Source organism: Sus scrofa, chromosome 5, assembly GCF_054392235.1.
Source record: "Sus scrofa isolate SSC_HxYL_T2T_F1_AM1 chromosome 5, Sscrofa_HxYL_maternal_Yorkshire_Landrace_v2.0, whole genome shotgun sequence".
Classification (NCBI taxonomy): domain Eukaryota; kingdom Metazoa; phylum Chordata; class Mammalia; order Artiodactyla; family Suidae; genus Sus; species Sus scrofa.
Window position 1 is genome coordinate 94,539,387 of NC_139387.1, and position 21,284 is coordinate 94,560,670.

General features: G+C 34.7%; 2 protein-coding genes across 2 annotated transcripts in view; one reads left to right on the top strand and one right to left on the bottom strand.

Annotated features, from left to right (window-relative positions):
- CDK17 (cyclin dependent kinase 17) overlaps nucleotides 1-14,667 on the top strand; it is a 97,856-nt gene extending 83,189 nt beyond the window's left edge. The window contains exons 11-17 of the mRNA XM_021092731.2: nucleotides 3,968-4,088; nucleotides 6,460-6,557; nucleotides 6,690-6,795; nucleotides 9,125-9,167; nucleotides 10,497-10,587; nucleotides 12,308-12,385; nucleotides 12,910-14,667. Coding sequence (XP_020948390.2) covers nucleotides 3,968-4,088; nucleotides 6,460-6,557; nucleotides 6,690-6,795; nucleotides 9,125-9,167; nucleotides 10,497-10,587; nucleotides 12,308-12,385; nucleotides 12,910-12,947 — 575 coding nt within the window. The 3' untranslated portion in view covers nucleotides 12,948-14,667. The remainder of the gene's footprint in view (nucleotides 1-3,967; nucleotides 4,089-6,459; nucleotides 6,558-6,689; nucleotides 6,796-9,124; nucleotides 9,168-10,496; nucleotides 10,588-12,307; nucleotides 12,386-12,909) is intronic.
- Nucleotides 14,668-17,842: 3,175 nt separating this feature from the next.
- Nucleotides 17,843-21,284, bottom strand: part of ELK3 (ETS transcription factor ELK3) — a 69,095-nt gene continuing 65,653 nt past the window's right edge. Inside the window, exon 5 of the mRNA XM_021092732.2 lies at nucleotides 17,843-20,435. Coding sequence (XP_020948391.1) covers nucleotides 20,337-20,435 — 99 coding nt within the window. The 3' untranslated portion in view covers nucleotides 17,843-20,336. The remainder of the gene's footprint in view (nucleotides 20,436-21,284) is intronic.

A 21,284-nucleotide genomic window follows, 5' to 3' on the forward strand; every position in this document is an offset into this window, starting at 1 on the left:
TGTGTAGTTATATTAGCGCAAGCTGAACTAGCCCTTTTTTAAAAAGAAGTATCATTTTTACTTGGAAAAAAAAATGATCAGTATACAGACTGTGGTTACTGAGAATTAGGTATTTGGCAGACCTTTTCTTGAATGAAGTGAGCCTGTCATATCAAAGAAAACAACTGTGAAAGTACTTTCTTGATAATAGTAAAATCTGTGTTTTCAAGCAAAAATTAGATTTTGGAAATTTGGATCTGCTATTTTGAGTTTGATAGCTTCCCTGATACTTGAAGATTTCTCTGATGAGATCAGTGATGATATTAATTTTTGATATGCTAAAAAAATGTGTAAAGAATTGTAATATCTGAATAATTCAGAGAACCAATATTTTCCAAATGACCAGTACATGATATTAAAGAATCATGCAGAGGTAAAATATCCACTTAAAGTACAAGATAGACTAGTGTAATGTAACAAGAATATGAGAAGTTGATACAGTTTCATTTACCACATAATCTTTAAAAAGCTAAATATTTCCTAATTCTGATGTAGCAAAAGAGATGTGCACAATAATCAGAAAAGGCTGTTAAAACATCTTCTTTCCAACTTCAAATCTATGTGAAATCTTTATTCTCCATGTACATAAACTCCAATCAAAGCAGCACATAAACAAGACTGAATGCAAAAGCAAATATGAGAATCCAGCTGCCTTCTATTAAATTAGACTACAGAAATGGTAAAGCAAGGCCATTTGTACTAATTTTTGTTTTGAAAAAATATATTTCTTAAAAATATTCATGTTAATGTAAGTGATGATTTTAATGGATAGGTTTTAGATTTTTCTCTGTTTTTCTAATATGCAAATATCAATAAATATAGTCTATATAAATAAAAACTCTTTGGGTTCTTAATAATTTTTAAGCGTCTAAAAGGGGTCTTGAGACCAAAGAGTTTAAATGCCATTACCAAAAGAGATTCCTTTAATATTCCTGTCACTATGACTCATTTTTATTTATATGCCTAATTTAATTATAGCTATCTACCTGTATCTCTTTAGTGGATTTTATTTTAAGGGACTAGAAAGGTAAAATAAAATTACATGTTTTCTTGCCTCTTGGGAGTAAATTATTTTATATTAAGGAAATTTGTATAGTAGCTTTTTTTTTAAATATTCACATTCTGAGAGTTTGAATACTCTAAGAGAAATTTGTTTTTAAAAACTGCAGTTTTCATGGCTAGTATTTATCACTTTTCAAAAGTGATTATAGTAGTTTTACTTTTGGAATATTTCATTAAATTTGATAAATATTAGTGTTTCAGCTATTTAACAGATTAAAAATTCAGTGTTATTAAGTGGTGAATTTGTTTTGGAAATTCCTATAATTTTATTCATTTAATACTTTTTTACTTGTTTGAAAGGTAGGTTGCTATTAGGAATTGAATAGGTCACATGAGTTTAAGAAATTATGTTATTTGCTTATGCTTACATAGGGTCTCTGTGACATAGTTTTTTTGGGTTTTTTTTGGGGGGTTTTTTTTTTTTGTCTCTTTTAGGGCTGCACCCGCAGCATATGGAGGTTCCCAGGCTAGGGGTCAAATTAGATCTGTAGCTGCTGGCCTACACCACAGCCACAGCAACACCAGATCCAAGCCGAATCTGCCACTTATACCATAACTCACAGCAATGCTGGATCCTTAACCCACTGAGTGAGGCCAGGGATCAAACCTGCATCCTCATGGATACCAGTCAGATTCATTTCCGCTGAGCCACAACAGGAACTCTCTAAGATGTAGTTTATATTATTATTTTCCTAGTAATAGTTGCACTCTCTCTCCCCCCACCCCCTTTCCTCTTTTCTTCTCCCTCTCTTTTTCTCTCTCCTTTTTTTGGGGGGTGGAGAGGGGCGGAGCAGGCTGCATTTACTGCTCCTTACTCCTTAATCTCAATGTGAATGGCAGCAATAGAGAAACCTAGCTTGGCTGTCAGAAATGCAAAACAAAAACAAAAACAAAAACAAAAAAAGGCAGAGGCCATCAAAAATTTACTTTTGGTGGGGGAATATTATGAGTGCTTTAAATTTTGCTTCCAACCTCTACAAAGCAAGACAGACAAATTTCATCTCCCCATAGATCAACAGGAAAATCTAATTATTACATGAAATAGTTCAATGAGCTTTGCTTTTATTGCTTTTAGTTATTTATTTATTTTTATTGATTGCATAATAAGTATACTTTGGACACAAGTAAGGGAGAGTTATATAACTGAGTATTTTGCAATAAATTATTCTTGATTTGTGAAAATTCTACTACTTTTCCTGTGATCAGTGAAATTCAGATCTAGGAAGTGTTAGTATAAATTTTAGACTTTGTCATTAACGATAGAACCAGGAACCTGTTTGAACATGCAGCCTAGTTTAGAATTCTCTAAGGAGGTAAGGTGCTAAGGAGACTAAATCTACACTTGCTTTGATGTTATATGTATAGGTTATAGGATTAATAAACTTGCGCGCTTGTCCTTTCCCCCATAAAACCCAGTATTAATAACAGGAAATCAGAAAGCTGACCCCTTTTGCCCATTACCAAAATTTGTTGAATTTATTTTACTGACGTGGGATGTTAACGTGATAACCAGTACACTACCCTGCAGAAACACCCTAGAGTAAAACTTGTCATTAAATAAATAAAAATGTCAGCTTTGTTTCAGTTACACCCTTTAGCCCTAATACTAATTGAAAATAGTATGAGTACTGCCTAATTATTTAAATTTCTGCTTTCATTTGGGTGACTTTATCCAGCTTAACAATGTATTGAATCATAAGTTTTTATGACATTTTTAATATTTTAATCAGATATGATAGAATTATACACAACAGGAATCATAGCTTAAAAATGAATTATTCCTTGCTGTTTGAAATAAACTATATGTTGATATGAATTTATATTTCTTTAGATATCTTTTTTTTTTTTTAATTGCTTTTTAGGGCCATACCTGAGGCATATGGAGGTCGAATCTGAGCTATGGCTGCCGGCCTACACCACAGTCACAGCAATGCCAGATCTGAGCTGCATCTGCCACTTACACTACAGCTCATGGCAACACCTTATCCTTAACCCACTGAGCGAGGCCAGGGATCGAACTTGCATCCTCATGGCTACTACTCAGATGCATTTCCACTGAGCCACAATGGGAACTCCCAGACATCTTTTAAATTTACTTCTTTAGGTGATCAGAATTGGAGACATAGAAATGGTTTCTCTTATGCCAGTGGCTCAAGAGCTAAAGTTGTGAGCTCTTGCCTTTATTCCTAATCAGTGAATTTCATATTAAATTGACGAAGGAATGGTATGTGTTTTATGTCATTTACAGCAATTAATAATACTCAAAGGCAATAAGCTTCGTCTTATTTTAAAATTAGCCATATAACTTAGAAAGTACAGAACAGCAATGTAATTTATTCCAAGGAAACTTTTCTCTAAATAGAGTTGTGAAAGGGAATTGTCAGAACTTTAATAGGATCATGGACCAATAACTTCATGGTTTTGTTTTTTTTTTAATAATAATTGATATAGCCAGTGAAAGTTGCAGTCAGGTTAAAAGGTGACAAAAGCCTATAGGTGTAAGATGTGAATTTATTTATCTTAATGTCATTGGCCTATTTTGCATTAATTTAAGTTAAAATAGAAAATAATTTTGGCATCATAATTCATGGACAGAAGGAAAATGTCTTAAGTTTAGATTAACCCAGATACTATACCAGGTGTATTCACACATAAAAGTAAGCATAGTCTCTTATGATTATTTAGTTCAATTACATAAGGATTTGCTGACCCAAGAACTCAAAAAAATTCATAAAACTAATTTGGTTAAGCTTTAAGAAGGTTTAGGGTGGCCGTCTCAGCCATTCTTATGACTGCAGTCATGGTGAGAATATGGACTGGGAAATCCATTCTAGTATTTCTTAATTTTTTTTTTCCCTCTATGAAGGACTAGCCAGAGCCAAGTCAGTTCCCACAAAGACCTACTCAAATGAAGTTGTCACGCTGTGGTACCGGCCACCTGATGTGCTTCTCGGTTCCTCAGAGTACTCAACACAGATTGACATGTGGTAAATATACCCAGATCCTATTGCCATTTATAATTTTAAAAGAATATAGCTATTAACACAGGGCATACAGATAGATATTTGGCCTGAAGGAGATGTTATTTTAAAGAGACATTATATAAGCAATGATGAAGAGTTATAGCATGTAAGATCACTTAGGTTTAAGTACCAGTTCTACCACTTATAAGTACATAATAAGTATATAATAATCTCATTGAAATTATTGGCCTTTGTCTTGGTTTCCTGATTAAGGAAATGGGAATAGTAGCAATAACTACTTAAAAAGGCTGTTTTATGGGTACTGTTAAGACCATATGAGCTAATGTGTACACCTAGAAGAGTGTCTGGTACAGAGTAATTTAAGACAAAGTTATTATTTTTAATCATCAGTTAATATTCACCAAAATCCACTTTAAGTTGATCTAGAAGTAGTAAAATACTGTAGCCATCTTCCTCACACAACTCTTTGATCATGGCATACCTTTATTCAAACACATTTGCTAGTTCCCCATTCATTACCTGTAGAATAAGGTACATTTCTTCAATCAGATACTTAATGATCTCCATAAAATGTCTCTAAACTACCTTTTTCAATGTGTTTCCTCTACATAGATGTTTCCTTTTAGCCAAATGGCTACACTCTATGTCACAAATAGCCCAGGCTTTCCCACTTTTGCTCTTGTGTTCATACCAGTTCCCCCATCTGAAAGGCCTACTCTGCTTCCCTGAGGCCTGTGCCTAGGACCTTCAAAATACAGTTTTTCATAAATCCTTCTTGAATACACCCTAGCCTCCCATGGCAATTCCTCCCTCTGAACTGTGGTTACATTTATTGCTTGTACCCTTCATGTAATGATTAGTCACATACTTTGTTCTCTGGTTATCTTGAGTTGAACAGTTACATAATTAATTTTGTATTATATCACATTTTTCTCTTTTTTATCTTTTTAATTGTGGAGCAGTATACATAACCAAATTTACCATTTTGACCATTTTATGTGTACAGTTCTCTGGCATTGAGTACATTTACATCGCTGTGCAACCTTACCAGCATCAATCTCCAGAACTTTTTTCATCTTGCAGCCTGAAACTATGCTTATTAAACAATAACTCCACATTTCCCTCTGTCTCCAGCCCTGTGGCAACCACCTTTTTCCTTTCTGTGTTTGTGAATTTGACTTTTCTAAGCACCTTGTATGAGTGGAATCATATAGTATTTGTCCTTTTATGACTGATTTATTTTACTTAGCATAAATGTCTTCAAGGTTTATCTTTGTTGTAAATAGATCTTTGACTTTTTTATGTGTCAGAATTTCCTTCATTTTTAATACTCAGTAATCATTGTATATATGTATCTCTATTTTGTTTACTGACTCATGCATCCATGGACATTCATAGATCCATGGGCACGTCGGTTGCTTGACCTTTTGCTACTATAGACATGAGTGTACAGATATCTCTTTGAGACACTACTTTCAGTTCTTTTGGTTATATACTTATAAGGGGAATCTGTGGATTATATATGGTAATTCTGTTGTACAGTTTTTTGAGGAACCACCATACTGTTTTCCATAGTGGCTCCATTATTTTATGTTCTATATAACATTTTAATATTAAAATTAAGTTATATATACATATATAATTGCTAGATGTGAGTCCTTTAAAAGAAAATTGTCTTTTTTTTTTTTTGCTGCTCTGTGGCATATGGAATTCCTAGGTCAGGGATCAGATCTGAGCCTCAGCGTAATCCATTGCGCTCAGCGTAATCCATTGCGCTCAGCGGGGATTGAACCTGTGTTCAGCACTTAGAGACACCACCAATTCCATTGCACCACAATGGGAACTCTTGAATTGTCTCTTAAAGACTGTCTTAAACTTATAACTATTCACACCAATCCTAGAAGACAGTATCTATTTAGTGAGCTTCTGTCCTTTTTTCTTCTTTCTCTTCACACACACACACAGACACATAACACACTCTCTCACACACAGTTTACCCTGCCACCTAACACCTTCTGTCTCTGCTTCCTGTATAAAAACACCTTGAATCATTTGTTTCTCTCTATCCCTGATAAGCACCACCTAACACATATTAAGCATTAAATCATTATTAGGTACTATTAGTGATATTCTTCAAGTATCACACAGAGGGGTGGACATTTTACGTGGGGAAAATAGATATAGCAATATGGAAGTTGAGGCATATAGGATAAATGTTAACAAATTGTTTAGTTGGATCTGAAAAAAATCTCCAAAGATTTGCAGGCTAATACAAAATTCTCCAGAGTCTTTCTTAAGAAGAATATTCTTGTGCTTAACATGTAAATGGATTGCTCATCTTTTTTCTTTTCTTTTTTTTCAAAATATTGTATAGGGGTGTTGGTTGCATTTTCTTTGAAATGGCTTCTGGAAGACCTCTGTTTCCAGGATCAACTGTGGAAGATGAACTGCACTTAATTTTCCGACTGTTAGGTAACAGAAGAAATCTCTTCCCAGTGATTTGTTACCTACAATTGAGTAGCTAGATAAGACTATGTTGTTTGTTTTTTTTATTTGCCTGTATGAAATTTTTTATGTACTTGCATATGTATTTTTTTAATTCAGGAACTCCATCTCAGGAAACTTGGCCAGGTGTTTCTTCAAATGATGAGTTCAAGAACTACAACTTTCCAAAATATAAACCACAGCCTCTAATTAACCATGCACCCAGGTATTTTTTTTTTCTCTTTAAGTGAAAGGGGGAGCCTACATGATTCTTTTTAGTTTCTTAAAGTATTTTTCACACTTAAGGATTCAGTAAAAAATTTATAATACACACACAATACTTAAGTATTTTAGGATTTAATTTCTTCCTTCCTGTGTCAGGTTAATTTTGTAATTCAGTGACTAAGAACCATCAAAGTATGTAAGTCCACAGAATTAAGCTGTAAATAAAATGAATATAGAACATATACATGAGAATTGTAGGGTTTGTGTAGTTTTTTCTTTCCCTAGAAAGAAGTTTTTTTTGTTGTTTTTTTTGTTTTTTTTTTTTCGTCTTTTTGCCATTTCTTGGGCCGCTCCCGCGGCATATGAAGGTTCCCAGGCTAGGGGTCGAATTGGAGCTGTAGCTGCCGGCCTACGCCAGAGCCACAGCAACAGCAACGCAGGATCCGAGCCGCATCTGCAGCCTACACCACAGCTCACGGCAACGCTGGATCCTTAACCCACTGAGCAAGGGCAGGGACCAAACCTGCAACCTCATGGTTCCTAGTTGGATTCGTTAACCACTGCGCCACGACGGGAACTCCCCTAGAAAGAAGATATTGATTAATACTTTATTCAGTACTTTGAAGACCATGATTAAATTTGTTTTGCTTTCTACACAGTTATTCAGTATTTACATAGAAAAACCTAAGAATGTATTATAAATAGAATTTTGTCTTTCACACAAAGATGACCCATCAGTATTTTGGGCAGTGTTAATGACCGTTTGAAGAATATAAACTTTTTCTGACGCCTCATGTCCTAAATGTTAGCTGTTCCATTAAAGTCTCTTTTCAGACCTACCCCGTATCCATCCAAGATTCCCATTAAAATTTGAGTCAGAACTTTTTTATTTATGGAATGTTTTACATTCTCAGTAACATAGAATAATTAACCCCTTTGATCGCATTTTTTTATCTTTCCTTAAGAAAAAATAAAAAAGGCATCAGTATACCAAATAAGGCCAATATCTGTTTTAATCTAAAGCCATTCGCATTGCTCACAACATAACACATTCACTCTAGTTCCATTTATTGTCAAGATAGAGAAGAATAAACTCTTCTGGTACCAAAAATACTTTGAAAGTTCTTACGTGACTTGATACTCTTGTCACTGTAGCACCTAATAACAATCTAAGTAGACTTTCATAGGAAGAATAGTATGTGCTGGACTTTTTATATGAGTCTCCATCAAATAGCATAAATCCTATTTTTCAAATATACATACATACATTTATACATCTATATATATGTGTGTATATATATAGAGAGAGAGAGGGAGAGAGAGAGGGAGCTTGCTGTTGTGACATCCCGCATAGAAAGTTGCAGCCCTTTAATGCAGACTCCTCATGATCTTAGCACCTAACTTGTCTGTGGCCAAGGAACTCTGGATATTTGTCAGAATGGCAAACTGCAAAGGATTAGAAGAGACTGGAGAATCTCTAAGTCTCATAATCCACACTACTTACTAAGAGCACTTGGTGGTGGCAGGGCAGGGGCTATTTTTTAATACATAATTGTGCTTTTGCTAGTAAAAGTCAGTGCAAGATAGAATTTATGATTTCTGATCAAGAAATTATCCCATTAAGATAATCCTTAAAACTGCTAGTAAAAGTCAGTGCAAGATAGAATTTATGATTTCTGATCAAGAAATTATCCCATTAAGATAATCCTTACTCCCTCTTTTATTAATTTCATCCATATGATTATCTATTTTTATTGACCATGTCATTGGTTTTATATCCCTTTTTAATAAAGTTTTATGAAATTATTGAGACATATTTAAATTGAACTTTATAGCTTCTAGTACCCAGTGCTCAGCAGACTGCCCTGTAAAAATTTGTTGAATGACTCATAGCGATACATTTTGGATTACCTATATTTGTTTTCACCTACATAATAGGAAAATGATGTTTTTGTACTCTTCAGTGGAATACTATGAAAACTGATGCAGTTTACTGAAGTTTTTTTTTTCAGTAACAGTGGTTTATTTTGAGACAAAGTGGTGATTTTTTAAAAATTCTATAGTTTTAAGAATTTTAATTTTTTCTTAAATATTGAAAATTTGAGTTGAAGCCTAGTTATTGGCATTTCTTTTTAAACAAGTGGTAAGATAAAGTCTTTTAAGGGTAAAACAAATTAGAGTCTGTTTGAAAGCAAGCAAGGTGTGCTATTTTATTTTAGGGCACTCGAATTTTGCAGATTAAAACAATTGGAAAATAGTTTTATTTGAAAAGTTGCTATCAGCTAAAATCAAAAAAGAAAAAATTGCTCTTTGTCTTTCATTGTTTGTAGGTTAGACTCTGAAGGAATTGAATTGATAACAAAATTTCTTCAGGTAAGCTACATCTTATTTTGTGATTGTTAAATAGTGTGTGTTAACTTCTCTGAGCCTTATTAGTTTCCTCATTTGTAGAATGGGACCCAAAATCCATTCTTGCTCAAATATTTATCATGACAATTAAATAAGATTATTTATGGTAGTATCTAGTATGCTTAAAAGACATGTGCTTAGGGGGAGTTCCCTTTGTGGCTCAGCGGTTAACGAGCCCGACTAGGATCCATTCAGATGCAGGTTCTGTCCCTGGCCTTACTCAGTGGGTTGAGGATCCGGCGTTGCCTTGAGCTGTGGTGTAGGTCTCAGACATGGCTTGGATCCCATGTTGCTGTGGTTGTGGCATAGGCTGGCAACTGCAGCTCCAATTCGACCCCTAGCCTGGGAACTTCCATATGCCGCAGGTTTGGGCCTAAAAAAAGCAAAAAAAAAAAAAAAAAAAAGCGTGTTTAGGGAAAAAAAATTACAGTTTCTTTTTAATGTGTCTAGGTCTTTCATTGTGACCTAGAACAGTCTGAAGCAGTCAGCTGCTGGAACTGATGAACTGTGTCAAGGATTTCTCTGCAGTCTGTGTTGTCTTTCTTTTCCTTATTCTTACTGCTTTACAGGCCACTCTACCTCCAAATACCATTCATATCTTCATTCAGAGCAGAAAGAAGAGAGAGGATAAGGGTGTGTCAGTCACATCAGTCATCTTGTATCTGGAAAGCAAAGGCTTTTTCCAAAAACCCCTGCAAGCTTTCTTCTTCCTAGGTCTCCAAAACCTATCCTCCTAAAGCCAGAACATTAATTATAAGAGAAGTGGGAACTGGGGAGTGGGATTGTCCCAGTTAGCCTAAACTTAGAGCACTCATAAATCATGATTCATATGTTAAGATTTGGAAGTATGGATACCTTAAGCAAATCTGTGTTATTAAGTAAAAAAAGGAAATGAGTATTGAGTAGGTAGTTTAATAATGTCTTTCATAAAGGTGTTAGGTATTTTTCCAGTAATCCTTTGATGTTTATGAAGAAAAGTAATGCCAAAGGTCAGATATTTTCATCCCTTCAGAAAATAGAGGGATTCTATAAATTTTTAGTTAATATCCAGCTTTATCTTGGAAATTTGAGAAATATAAGCATTGCTACATAATCTTAGTAGCAACTCAAATTAGAGCATAAGTACTCAAAATTAGTTCTTAAAAACAAGTCTTTGTATTAAGTAATCAACATAAGAGTAGCTCTAAGTGCTTACATGCTAATTTGTGTGTATGTCCCCTCTTTGCTTTTGCACATGCTTTTTACAGTATTTAGAGAAAAAAATTAATGAAGCAGTTCTTTGGTTTTTCACAGTATGAATCTAAGAAAAGGGTTTCAGCAGAAGAGGCCATGAAACATGTGTACTTTCGAAGTCTGGGACCAAGAATACATGCTTTACCTGAAAGTAAGAAAAATTCTCGAGGGTGTGTCCCGCAGCTCCCTTTATTTTCACTTGTCCAGGTTTGGAAACTGGGGTGAATTAGGGGATTTAAGAAGAGATTGTTGGTTTTTAAGCCTAAAATTCCAGTCTTCTCTAATTAGATCAGAGTTGCTTGAAAGGAGATATATTTCTTATTTGCCTGTTTTAATTTTTTCTTTTAACATTGAGCACATTGCCACAACCCTGTAAAAAATGAATAGCTTAGGGATGGGTCATTATTCATTGAACTTAAGTTGGAAATTGCCATCTGGTGATAGACATTGTCGTTAGGTCCAATCTGGATTGCTTTGATTCAGGGTTGTTAAAAAAAAGGATTTCAGGCAAATAGTAATGAAGCAGAACCAAAATATAAGATTGTTTTCTTGTGAAAGTAGATTTCCTTTTCAAGATAAAAAGATGATTTTCCTTTACTGTGTTCACTCTAAATTTACTATCCCCATGGCAGTGGGAACATATGGTCAGCCACTAAAATAGCTAATTTCTCAAGAAGCCTGAGGTAACTGCTTGATTTTACCCAGAACATTCTTTTTTTAAATCACCCCAATATTTTACTTGAAAATTGAGAAAGATAAATGCCACACAGTATCACTTAGATCTGGGATCTAATATACAGGACAAATGAACCTTTCCACAGAAAAGAAATGCTTGGACTTGAAGAACAGACTTGTGGTTGCCGAGAGGGAGGGAGTGGGATGGACTGGGAGCTTGGGGTTAATAGGTGCAAATTATTGCATTTGGAATGGATAAGCAATGAGATCCTGCTGTATAGCACAGGGAACCATATCTAGTCACTTGTGATGGAACATAATGGAGGAGAATGTGAGAAAAAGACTATATGTGAGTGTGTGTGTGTGACTGGGTCACTTGCTGTACAATAGAAAATTGACAGAACACTGTAAACCAAATATAATGGAAAAAGTAAAAATCATTAAAAAAAAAAGAAGAAAAGAAAATTGGGCAAGGTGAGTGAGGCCTTTGGAGAATATTTAGCAACTGAGCTGCCAAAAGCTTTCATTAATTTTGCATTCTCATTTTCTAGACAGTATTGATTCAGCAGGGTTTTCTAATTGGAATCAAGAATCTTTAAGACTTTGCACTAAGAATTTACTGGATATTTTTTTAATGAAAGTCTGCCACAGTCTCTGAAAGGGATTAGAAATGAGAAGGATGAATTACAAGTGTTGTTTTTTTTTTTATTTACATTTCATTGTTAATACTGACTTTTACAGTTTGAGGTCCACCAGGTAAGATGTACAAACCTATTTCTTGTTTTTTTCTAAAAATCTGAAGTTAGGTTGAGGATTTGACCTTCATGCCATCACAAGGAGACAGATAAAGGGTGGAGAGAACAAAACCAAGTATACATCTTGATTAGGTCTGCCAACCCCAATAAATCATGGAAATAGACACTGTACATTCTCCTCAGAGAAATACATACTCAGACAAGGATTTAAATAAAGCAGAATTGGGGGACAGAGGTTCTGAGGGGATGTTACTGGTTTAGTTTTCTTACATAACATTGGGACAAAAGGGAAAATATTTCAGTGGGGCTAAAACCTTGTAAATATAGTATAAATGTTTCGTGTTGAATCCATATACATTTTTAGACATTTTGTTTACAGTTGGGTTATATTTGCTTTAATGAGTTAGACTTTGATTGATAATTTTTGTGTCTATGTTTTAGGTGTGTCAATATTCAGTTTGAAAGAGATTCAGTTGCAAAAGGACCCGGGTTTTCGAAATTCTTCTTATCCAGAGACAGGTGTGTTTGTCATAAACCATTTCACGTGTCGATCATGAAATTTTGCGTGGAACCAAGTGTTTGGTTTATAAATTGAGTAAAATTATCGATGTAAAAACCAATGTACAGTGCATTCCACAACTGTGTATGTTAGCATTGCACGTACTCACTTTTCTGTATGATGTGGGCAGCTCAGTAATCCTTCAGAAAGAAATCTGACTCAGTCAAAGCAGGGATCCTGAAAGCTGCAAATGGCACAAAGACCTTTTACAAGTGACCTGGCTTGATCACTGCACACGCTATCCCTGGCACCTGAGGCAGAAGATACATCTTGTGCTTCCCTAGTCATCAGGTTCATCACTTCGAAGCATAGAAGCTGTAGACTGACCCCATCAACAAGAGGGTCATTTAAGACAATGCTGATCACTCTTGCCGTGGAGTATTAGCTTTGCTGGTGGGAACAGTAGCTTCATAGAGTCACCAAATACTGTATGTGGGATAAAACTGAACCTTGAACTGCCTCCTAAAATGACTTTATATTTTAGGACATGGGAAGAACAGAAGACAGAGCATGCTCTTTTAAGTCTGATAACATGGTTTCAAGCCCAGCCCCCAGCCTTTCTTATCAATCAAGGACTCAGATCTGAAGGCAGTTATTTCTTTTGGTGGACTTGGAATCTTCGTTTGTCTACACTGTCCTCTTCACAGTGGAGTCTTTTTATTTCAGACCTACAGATTGTTTTTATATTTGTTGTCACAGTGTGACAATTTTTTTGTACAGTTGGTTTTAAGGTCTTCTCTGCCATTAGAGCCAGTAGGTTACAGCTATTGATGTAACTGTAGCTGCAATTTTTGTGCAGGACTGAGAAACACAGTGCATTATTTATTGCGGAATCATTGCTGCTAAATAACTACTGTCTGTTTATTTAACACAACAGTTGAATGCCTGAAGAAGTTGCAGTGGCTTTATTATATGTGAATGCATCTGTTTCTCCTCACAAATTGTTTTACTGCTGCATTTTTTGTTTGTTTGTTTTAAAAATTAAACTGCAGTGTTTCCTGGAATGTAAATTTAGCTTTGCTTAACAGTAAAATAAGTGAGCCATCTTGAACACTCTTACGTCATGCTATATAATTTTTTTCTGAACATTGGCAAATAGAGTAGCTAAGAAATTGATAAGCACATTATGTTTAGGAAAGCATGTGATGCAGAAGTTGATTCAAGCAAGTGAATATCTGACATTTTGGGAATCTCACATTAGATACCAGTGAATTAAATCACCAAAAGTATTTATTTTTAACTTTCCTCATTTTAGAAATATTTACTGCATATTATTGGGTATTTGTATACTAATACACTTAGTGATACATTGTGCTTTAATTTAGTTAAAACTAAACCGTACAAGTCCAGTCGAACATGAGAGGTCTTGTTTTTGTTTATTTGTTTTAAATACAGTTCTTTTATTAGAAAGGATGATACTTCATTGGGAAACAAGTTATTTCATTTGGGAGCTGTGTGTATGTGTGTGTTTTAATAATATTCACTTGGAATCAGCTGAAAGCTGTAATATGCCTTTGAAATGAGCCATGATAAATGCAAATGAGAGCAATGAGGACTTAGAGGATTTTTTTTTGAAAGCGTTATGGGTATTATCTGTTTACCAGAGAGAGTAAATATTACAGTTTTAATTATGAATCTTAGAACATCATAAACACACCTTGGTGTTGTAACAGTGTTTTAATTAAACATTTGTGTTCACTTTTAAGGACTGTTTGTTTAGTGCATCTTACAAACTACAAATCTTAATTGGTATATTTTGAAATGGTCATGTAAATTTTTGGCTTATATATCATGAAAATAAGTCATAACTTAATTCTTTTCCTGACATTCACTGTAAAACATTCAGGGGTCCTACCATTTCTGTTCAGGAAATCTTGTAGTTTATTGTTATTTAACAGTATTAAGTGAAATTTTGTATATTTCATTTTAACTTTATTTGTGAATAGTGATTGTGGCATGTTTGGGGTGTTATTTTAATATTTCACGATATTGAAATTTTAATTTTTTTAAAAATTTTTTTCTGGAAGAAACAGATTCATGTGTAATGGTGAATATTGGACCACTACTGCTTTTCCAATTTGTAAATTGGTTTTATGTTAAACTCTGTAGCCTAACATACTGCTGTTAATTTCTAACTGACGGACATGTATTAATATTGTACTTTGAAGGTTATAAATATTATGTGGAAATTCCTCAATTTTGTTTTGAAATTTATAATAACAAAATCTTCATGTTGTTAAAATGTGGTTTTGTTTGAGTCACAGTTCTTTCTTGGGGAAGAAAAGCTCTACAGGATGGTATTTTCTTTTATGGCTCTCCTTAAGACAACGAAGTATCATTGTGCCAATAGTAATTAATTTATATTTGTGCTAGCCATTCATTTAGTAATCTTTACTATAATTTATAGAATAGTGCTTTTAATGGTGATTGTCAGATTTTTCATGTCAATAGGTTGTGTATTTGATTTGTTATAAATTTGACGTATTTTCCATGTGTTTGATTCTTGCATATAAAAGGTTAAGAACTATATCTGACAGTTACATAAAATTCTTCATAGAAAAGCTTAGGGATGTTTCTTCATTTTATTAAGGAATGTGATTTTTTTTTTCTTGTAATACTTGAGCATCATTCAGATTCTGAAAACTTTGCAATGAAGAGAATTAAAACTCAGAAATTTTGAACCTGATCCATCTTAAACTGACGAGGTTCTTAAAGGTAAGAGAGGATGCCTTTTTTTTTGTTTTCCTTCCAAGTGATGTTAACACCTTGACTATGTCACTCTGTGTAGAGTGGCTGCGTTCTGTTTGGTGTTTTATCAGCTTACATTTGAAGGACATATTATATGTGTTATAATGTTAACATATAATCTATGTTCTGGACCCAAAACAGTTAATGTGGTTGTTGTGTGTGTGTGTGTGTTGTTTTTAATATTTTTTAAAATTGTGGTAAAATATATATAACAATTTGCTGATTTTTTTACCCTTTGTAAGCATACAGTTCAGCGGTATTAATTATTACATTCACAATGTTGTATAGCAATTTACCACTATTTTAAAGTTTTTCACTACTCCAAGCAAACTTTGTACCCATTAAGATTTAAACTCACCCCCCCATCCCCCCGACCACCACCACCCCATTTTCCCCTTTCCTCAGCCCTTGGTATCTTCTTATATACTTTTTGTTTCTGAATTTGCTTATTCTAGATATCTCATGTAAGTGGAATCATACCACACTTGTTTTCTTTTGTGTTTGGGTTGTTTCACTTAGCGTAGTGTTTTCAGGGTTCATCCATGTTACTGCATGTGTCAGAACTTGATTTGTTTTCATGGCTGAATAATGTTGTGTGAATATACGGCGTTTGCTTACCCATTCATCTATTGATGGACACTGGTTTTTCCCCTTTGGGCTGTTGTGAATAACGTTGCTATACACATTGGTATACAAGCATCTCTTTGAGCCCTTGTTTTCAATTCATTGGGTTTATGTACCTAGGAGTGGAATTATTGGATAATTTCATGTTTAACTTTTTGAGAAGGTGCTGAAGTGTTTTCTACAGTGACTATACTGTTTTACATTCCTAATAGTAATGAGTTCCAAATTTCTCATCTTCGCTTTTCTCTTTCTTTTTTCCCATTATAGTCATTCTAATAGCTGCGAAGTGGCGTCTCATGGTGGTTTTGATGTGTATTTCCATAATGACTAAGGGTGTTTAGCACCTTTTCATGTGTTTACTGGCCATTTGTCTATCTGCTTTAGAGAAATATCTATTCAAGTCCTTTGCCCATTTTAAAATTGGGCTGTTGGGAGTTCCCCTCAAGGGTCCGATCCATGGCCTTGCTCAGTGGGTTAACGATCTAGCGTTGCTATGAGCTGTGATTAGGGTCAGAGTTGTGGCTCGGATCTGGCATTGTTGTGGCCTGCAGCTACAGCTCCAATTTGATCCCTAGCCTGGAAACTTCCATGTGCCGTAGGTACGGCCCTAAAAAAGATAAAAATAAAATATAATTGGGTTGTCTTTTTGTTGCTGAGTTGTAGTTCTTTGTATATTCTAGATATTAGACACTTAAGTGTATGATTTGTAATTTCTTCTGTGGGTTGTCTTATAAAGTTTTTATGTACAAAGTTTTTACTTTTAATGAATAAAGTTTGTTTTTCTCTGTTGCCTCTGCTTTAGGTGGCATCATTAAGTTGTTGCCAAGTCCAAAGTCATGAATATTTTCCTGTTTTCTTTTTTTCTCATTTTTTTTTTTTTCCTCTTTTTTGGCCACACCCTGTCAGGATAGAATTCGAACCACAGCTGTAACCTACACCACAGCTGCAGCAACAAACGCCAGATCCTTAATTCACTGCATCCGGCTGGGAACTGAACCCATGCCACCACAGAGACAGTGGTAGATGTTTAACCTGCTACACCACAGCAGGAACTCCTCCCCTGTTTTTGTTTAAGAGTTTTATAGTTTAAACTTTAAGCCACTAAGCAAGGCCAGGGATCAAACCCGTGTCCTCATGGATACTAGTTGAGTTTGTTACCACTGAGCCACAATGGGAACTCTGCTGTGTATAAGTTTTGAAATCAAGAAGTGTGAGTCCTCCCCATTTTTGTTTTTCTTTTTCAAGATTATCTATTCAAGGTCCCTTGGAATTCCATAAAAATTTTAGAATGAAATTTTCTATTTCTGGGGGTCGGGGAGAGTTCCTTTAGGATTGTGATAGGAATTGCATTGAATCTCTGCATCACTTTGGGTAGTATTGTGATCATAACAATATTCAGTGTTCCAGTCCATAAATGTGGGATATCTTTAAGATCTTGGTATTATTTGCAGCTAAAAGAATGAACGGTAATTTAGTTTTTCCCATCCTCCTCAACATCCCCCATCTCAGTGCAAGATGACAGAACTTCAGTTTTTTGTTTGTTTGTTTTTGTCTTTTTGCCTTTTCTAGGGCCACTCCCATGGCATATGAGATTCCCAGGCTAGGGGTCCAATTGGAGCTATAGCCACAGGCCTACGCCAGAGCTACAGCAACGCGGGATCCCAGCCGCGTCTGCAACCTACACCACAGCTCACAGCAACACCAGATCCTTAACCCACTGAGCAAGGGCAGGGATTGAACCTGCAACCTCATGGTTCCTAGTCAGATTCGTTAACCTCTGCACCACAATGGGAACTCCTAGAACTTCAGATTTAAAAGATCAGACAACCGTTTTCAAATCCATTCCCATCCCCCCAGTTCAGCCTCAATAAGTATATTGTTTTCTTAAATATCTGTTTAAAGAAGATTTATATCTACATAGTTTTTTTAATGTGCAATATTTAAGCTAAATACAATTCATTTTCCAACTTGTACCATCCAGGATAGTGAAATTTGGATCATCCCAAGTAAATGGAAGTAAACCAACCCACTTACCTCTTCACACCTTTTATCACAAAGTATTTATTGAACAAAAATAATATAACAGTAAAAATGATACATATATGAAAGTGAATGAAGATTTACAGTCATAGAAAAGATGTATACAAAGAGATTTAGGCTGTCATTCTATAAAATTTCACCAGGGCATTTTAACAATGTTCAAGCAGACATGTAAAAAGGGGGAAACACAGTTATTTAATATTTTCTTTGAAACCTATTTTCTGACTAAAATAGTTGTTTAAAAAAAAAAAAAAACCCAACACACACACACAGAATGAGGCAGAGCTAAAAGGGTTATACTGCAATACCTCCATTTCTCTATTTGTGTTAAAGTGAGTTTTTTGATCCATCAAAAAAATTATATTTTCCCTTTTCTAATAAATGGAGCTAGAGTATATGTTAATCATACTATTTGGAGAGAGGGAACTCAAGAATCAGGTTTACAGTCATCATTTACATTTAAAATAGTATTTTTGGTTGAGGTTTTTATACATTAACTTCCTTTAGGTTCTTTGTAAGAATCTTGCTTTTGAAGTGTGCTATTATCTGATAAGACAGTTTTCTCAATGCTCTTTTTTTGTTTGTTTTCTACCTAACATATAGTTTGGACCTGTAGTTACCTGTAACTGGCATGGGGAAATAGAACTGGATTGAGCACCATTCACTGTTAGACCTTCAATGAACTGAGGGCCTTTAGGCAACTCTCACTTCTCCTGTACAGTTGTCCTTCTCTGGAAATGGCAGTTGGATGCATTCTCAAAGACTTCTTCTAATATTTTATGTTTGGTAAATACCGATCCTCCAGACCAGCTCTTATTTTAGTACAGAATTATCACTGGAAGTGACTGACAGTATTATATCTATTTGCAGATTTTGAAACCAGGCCCACTACTTTATATTCAAAGATGCACATTAGAGTGTTTAGATTTTTTTTTCCCCCAGATAAGGGCATACAGACACAGAGATGCTCAGTTCCAGTTTGCAAATCTCGAGCTTTGTAAATGTCAAAACAAAATTTTAGATTTCTTGAAAATTCAAGAAATGTTTTTACAACCTTTATTTTTTACGCTTTCTCAGAATCCCTGATATTTAATGCTTGGTGTTAGGATCAATTATTTAGTCACATTTCAAATTGGTTTCTGTTACTTTTAGTTAAGGATGATAATCTTAAATTGGAAGCACTGGGCACTTTCCAGTTCTTTTATATTAGAGCATTCCTACTTTATATACAGAATGCCAGCTTAGACGGGTATGTGCTGGTTTTTTGAAGGAACAGGAAATATGTTTCTAGTATCACTGCTCTAAACTACACAAAAGACTTTACTGATGAGTGTTCCAAATTGGTATATAATCAGTTCAGTTCCACAGTGATGAGGTTCCTGAAGAATTGTATTAGCAGTTTTCCTTCATTCTCACCACAGTTATACGTAAAGCAGTGTATCCTGCACCTCTCAATTTTTCCACAAGCAAGGCTATACCTATACACATGAAGGTACCCGGTGTTACAAAATTGTTTCTTTGTTGTTTGATATCCATCACCAGTCTGTGAACCTCTTCCAAAGCGTAGGATTTTTAAGTGTCGTCATAGTTCCAGGGGTTTAGAGAAACCCTAAGGCATACAGTAAACACATCAGCGAGGTATGATTCTCTATGGAAAAGTGGGAGAACCAGGTAACTTACTTAAGTAAGAATATGCTAACCTAGAATATATTCCAGGGGCGTGGATAGACTTGATGTAGCTTTTCCATCTCGGGTTTTGGTTTGGGAGGCATCTAAAAGATTGTAAACAGCTAGGAGGCTAGCTTTTCAAAGTTTGTTTTTCAAAAAAATGCACTTTAGAACATTTTCTTTTATGAAAGTTTATTGTCTAAATATGGCTTAGTTTCTTATAAAAACATCACTTGGACATTATATTTACTGAATTTCAGTTCAAAAGAGGTTCTAAGGCAATTCTCATACAGTTGAAAGCAAAAAAGAAAAATATGAGCCTGCTTTCATATTGCCTAGTTGTGAAAAGTAATGAAATTCTATTAGAGAGCTGTTGAATACTAATTTTTGTCTTTCAAACATTTTAATACTAAAAAATACAAATCATTTACAGTAAACTAAATGGAAAGGAAGGCACAGCTGGTTATAGTGTATATAAGCATAGTTTAGCATATGCAGAATTAAAGAGGAAGAAAGCTTCACATCCTTAATAGTTAAATGAAAACCATTAAGAAAAGTTCTTCACTGTCAACAGTGTTCAACACTTAATAGCTAAGAGGATATAAAAACAAAAACATTAAAATTCACTTAATGCAAAACAGATTTTCATATATACTTGAATATAAAAAGTTTTTAAAATGCTATCTTCATTCTGGATCATCCATGTTATGAAAAGTGCAAACCAAATTACAGACAGGTTTCACAAAGTCCTTCTCATGACACAGGTAAACTAGTCCATGGGGACAAATTTGTTTCCTCAGTTAATGAGTCTTTAGTTGTGGCCAGATGTCATCAGGATTTCTGAGAGTTCGAAGAAAGCAGTACTGGAGAAGCAGCTCTGTCCAGACTGGGGATTGGCACTGGCATATGGCCGTTAAGCAGTGTTGGGAACTGTAAGGGACAAAAGATTTGTAAAATAATTACTGCAAATCCATCAGGAAGACCTGAGTTCTTTACATTCCTAGATAGACCGCAGGGGAGCAGTTCTCTTACCACCCCTGTGATAGAGGTCTACTGCCATTTACTTTACAGAGTGAGTAATCAGAAGATGACAATGAGATCAAGGTTACACGCAGCAAATAGAGGCGAAGGCTTAGGAAATATCCCTGATTGTTTTACACGCCTAGGCCAATACTGTAGTTGTAATACTATTTCTAAAAGGTTTCAAGCTACTCAGAATAATAATTTGCTTTAAGTATTAACAAAAAAATTAATTTTGAAAATCAGACAACTGACTGACTCTTGGCATGTGGATCAGTAATTTCTAACACTGTCTAATACTGTACTTTGAAACTGGCTATCGGTTTTCCAGAGTACAAGGATGCTTCTCAGTAACGGTTAAAAATAAGGAATATTTTTAATCTTAAAGGATTTAGAAAATTAAGGATTTCTTTGAAGTATTCTTTCTAATTATAGTGATCCCCCACAAATGCCAAAACTTAAAGAGTAAAGTTAATTTCTGTATTGGTAACTAAGATGATAAATAGGTTAAAGGTATATGCTTTGGTAACTTCCACATTTAAAAGAAATTCAGCAGCTATACTCCTAACTAAACAGGAAATAATTCAAGATCTCTTTTTAAAACATGACTCTTTGAAACTAGGTTTTCATTTTCTAGAATAATATGTGTCACTGTGATCTGGGCAGTCTTCTAGTTTAACTGCTATTTCGTCTAGATAAGCTATTAAACTTCTCAACACTAAATATGAAACTACAGAGCCTGGTATATGTTAGGAATAC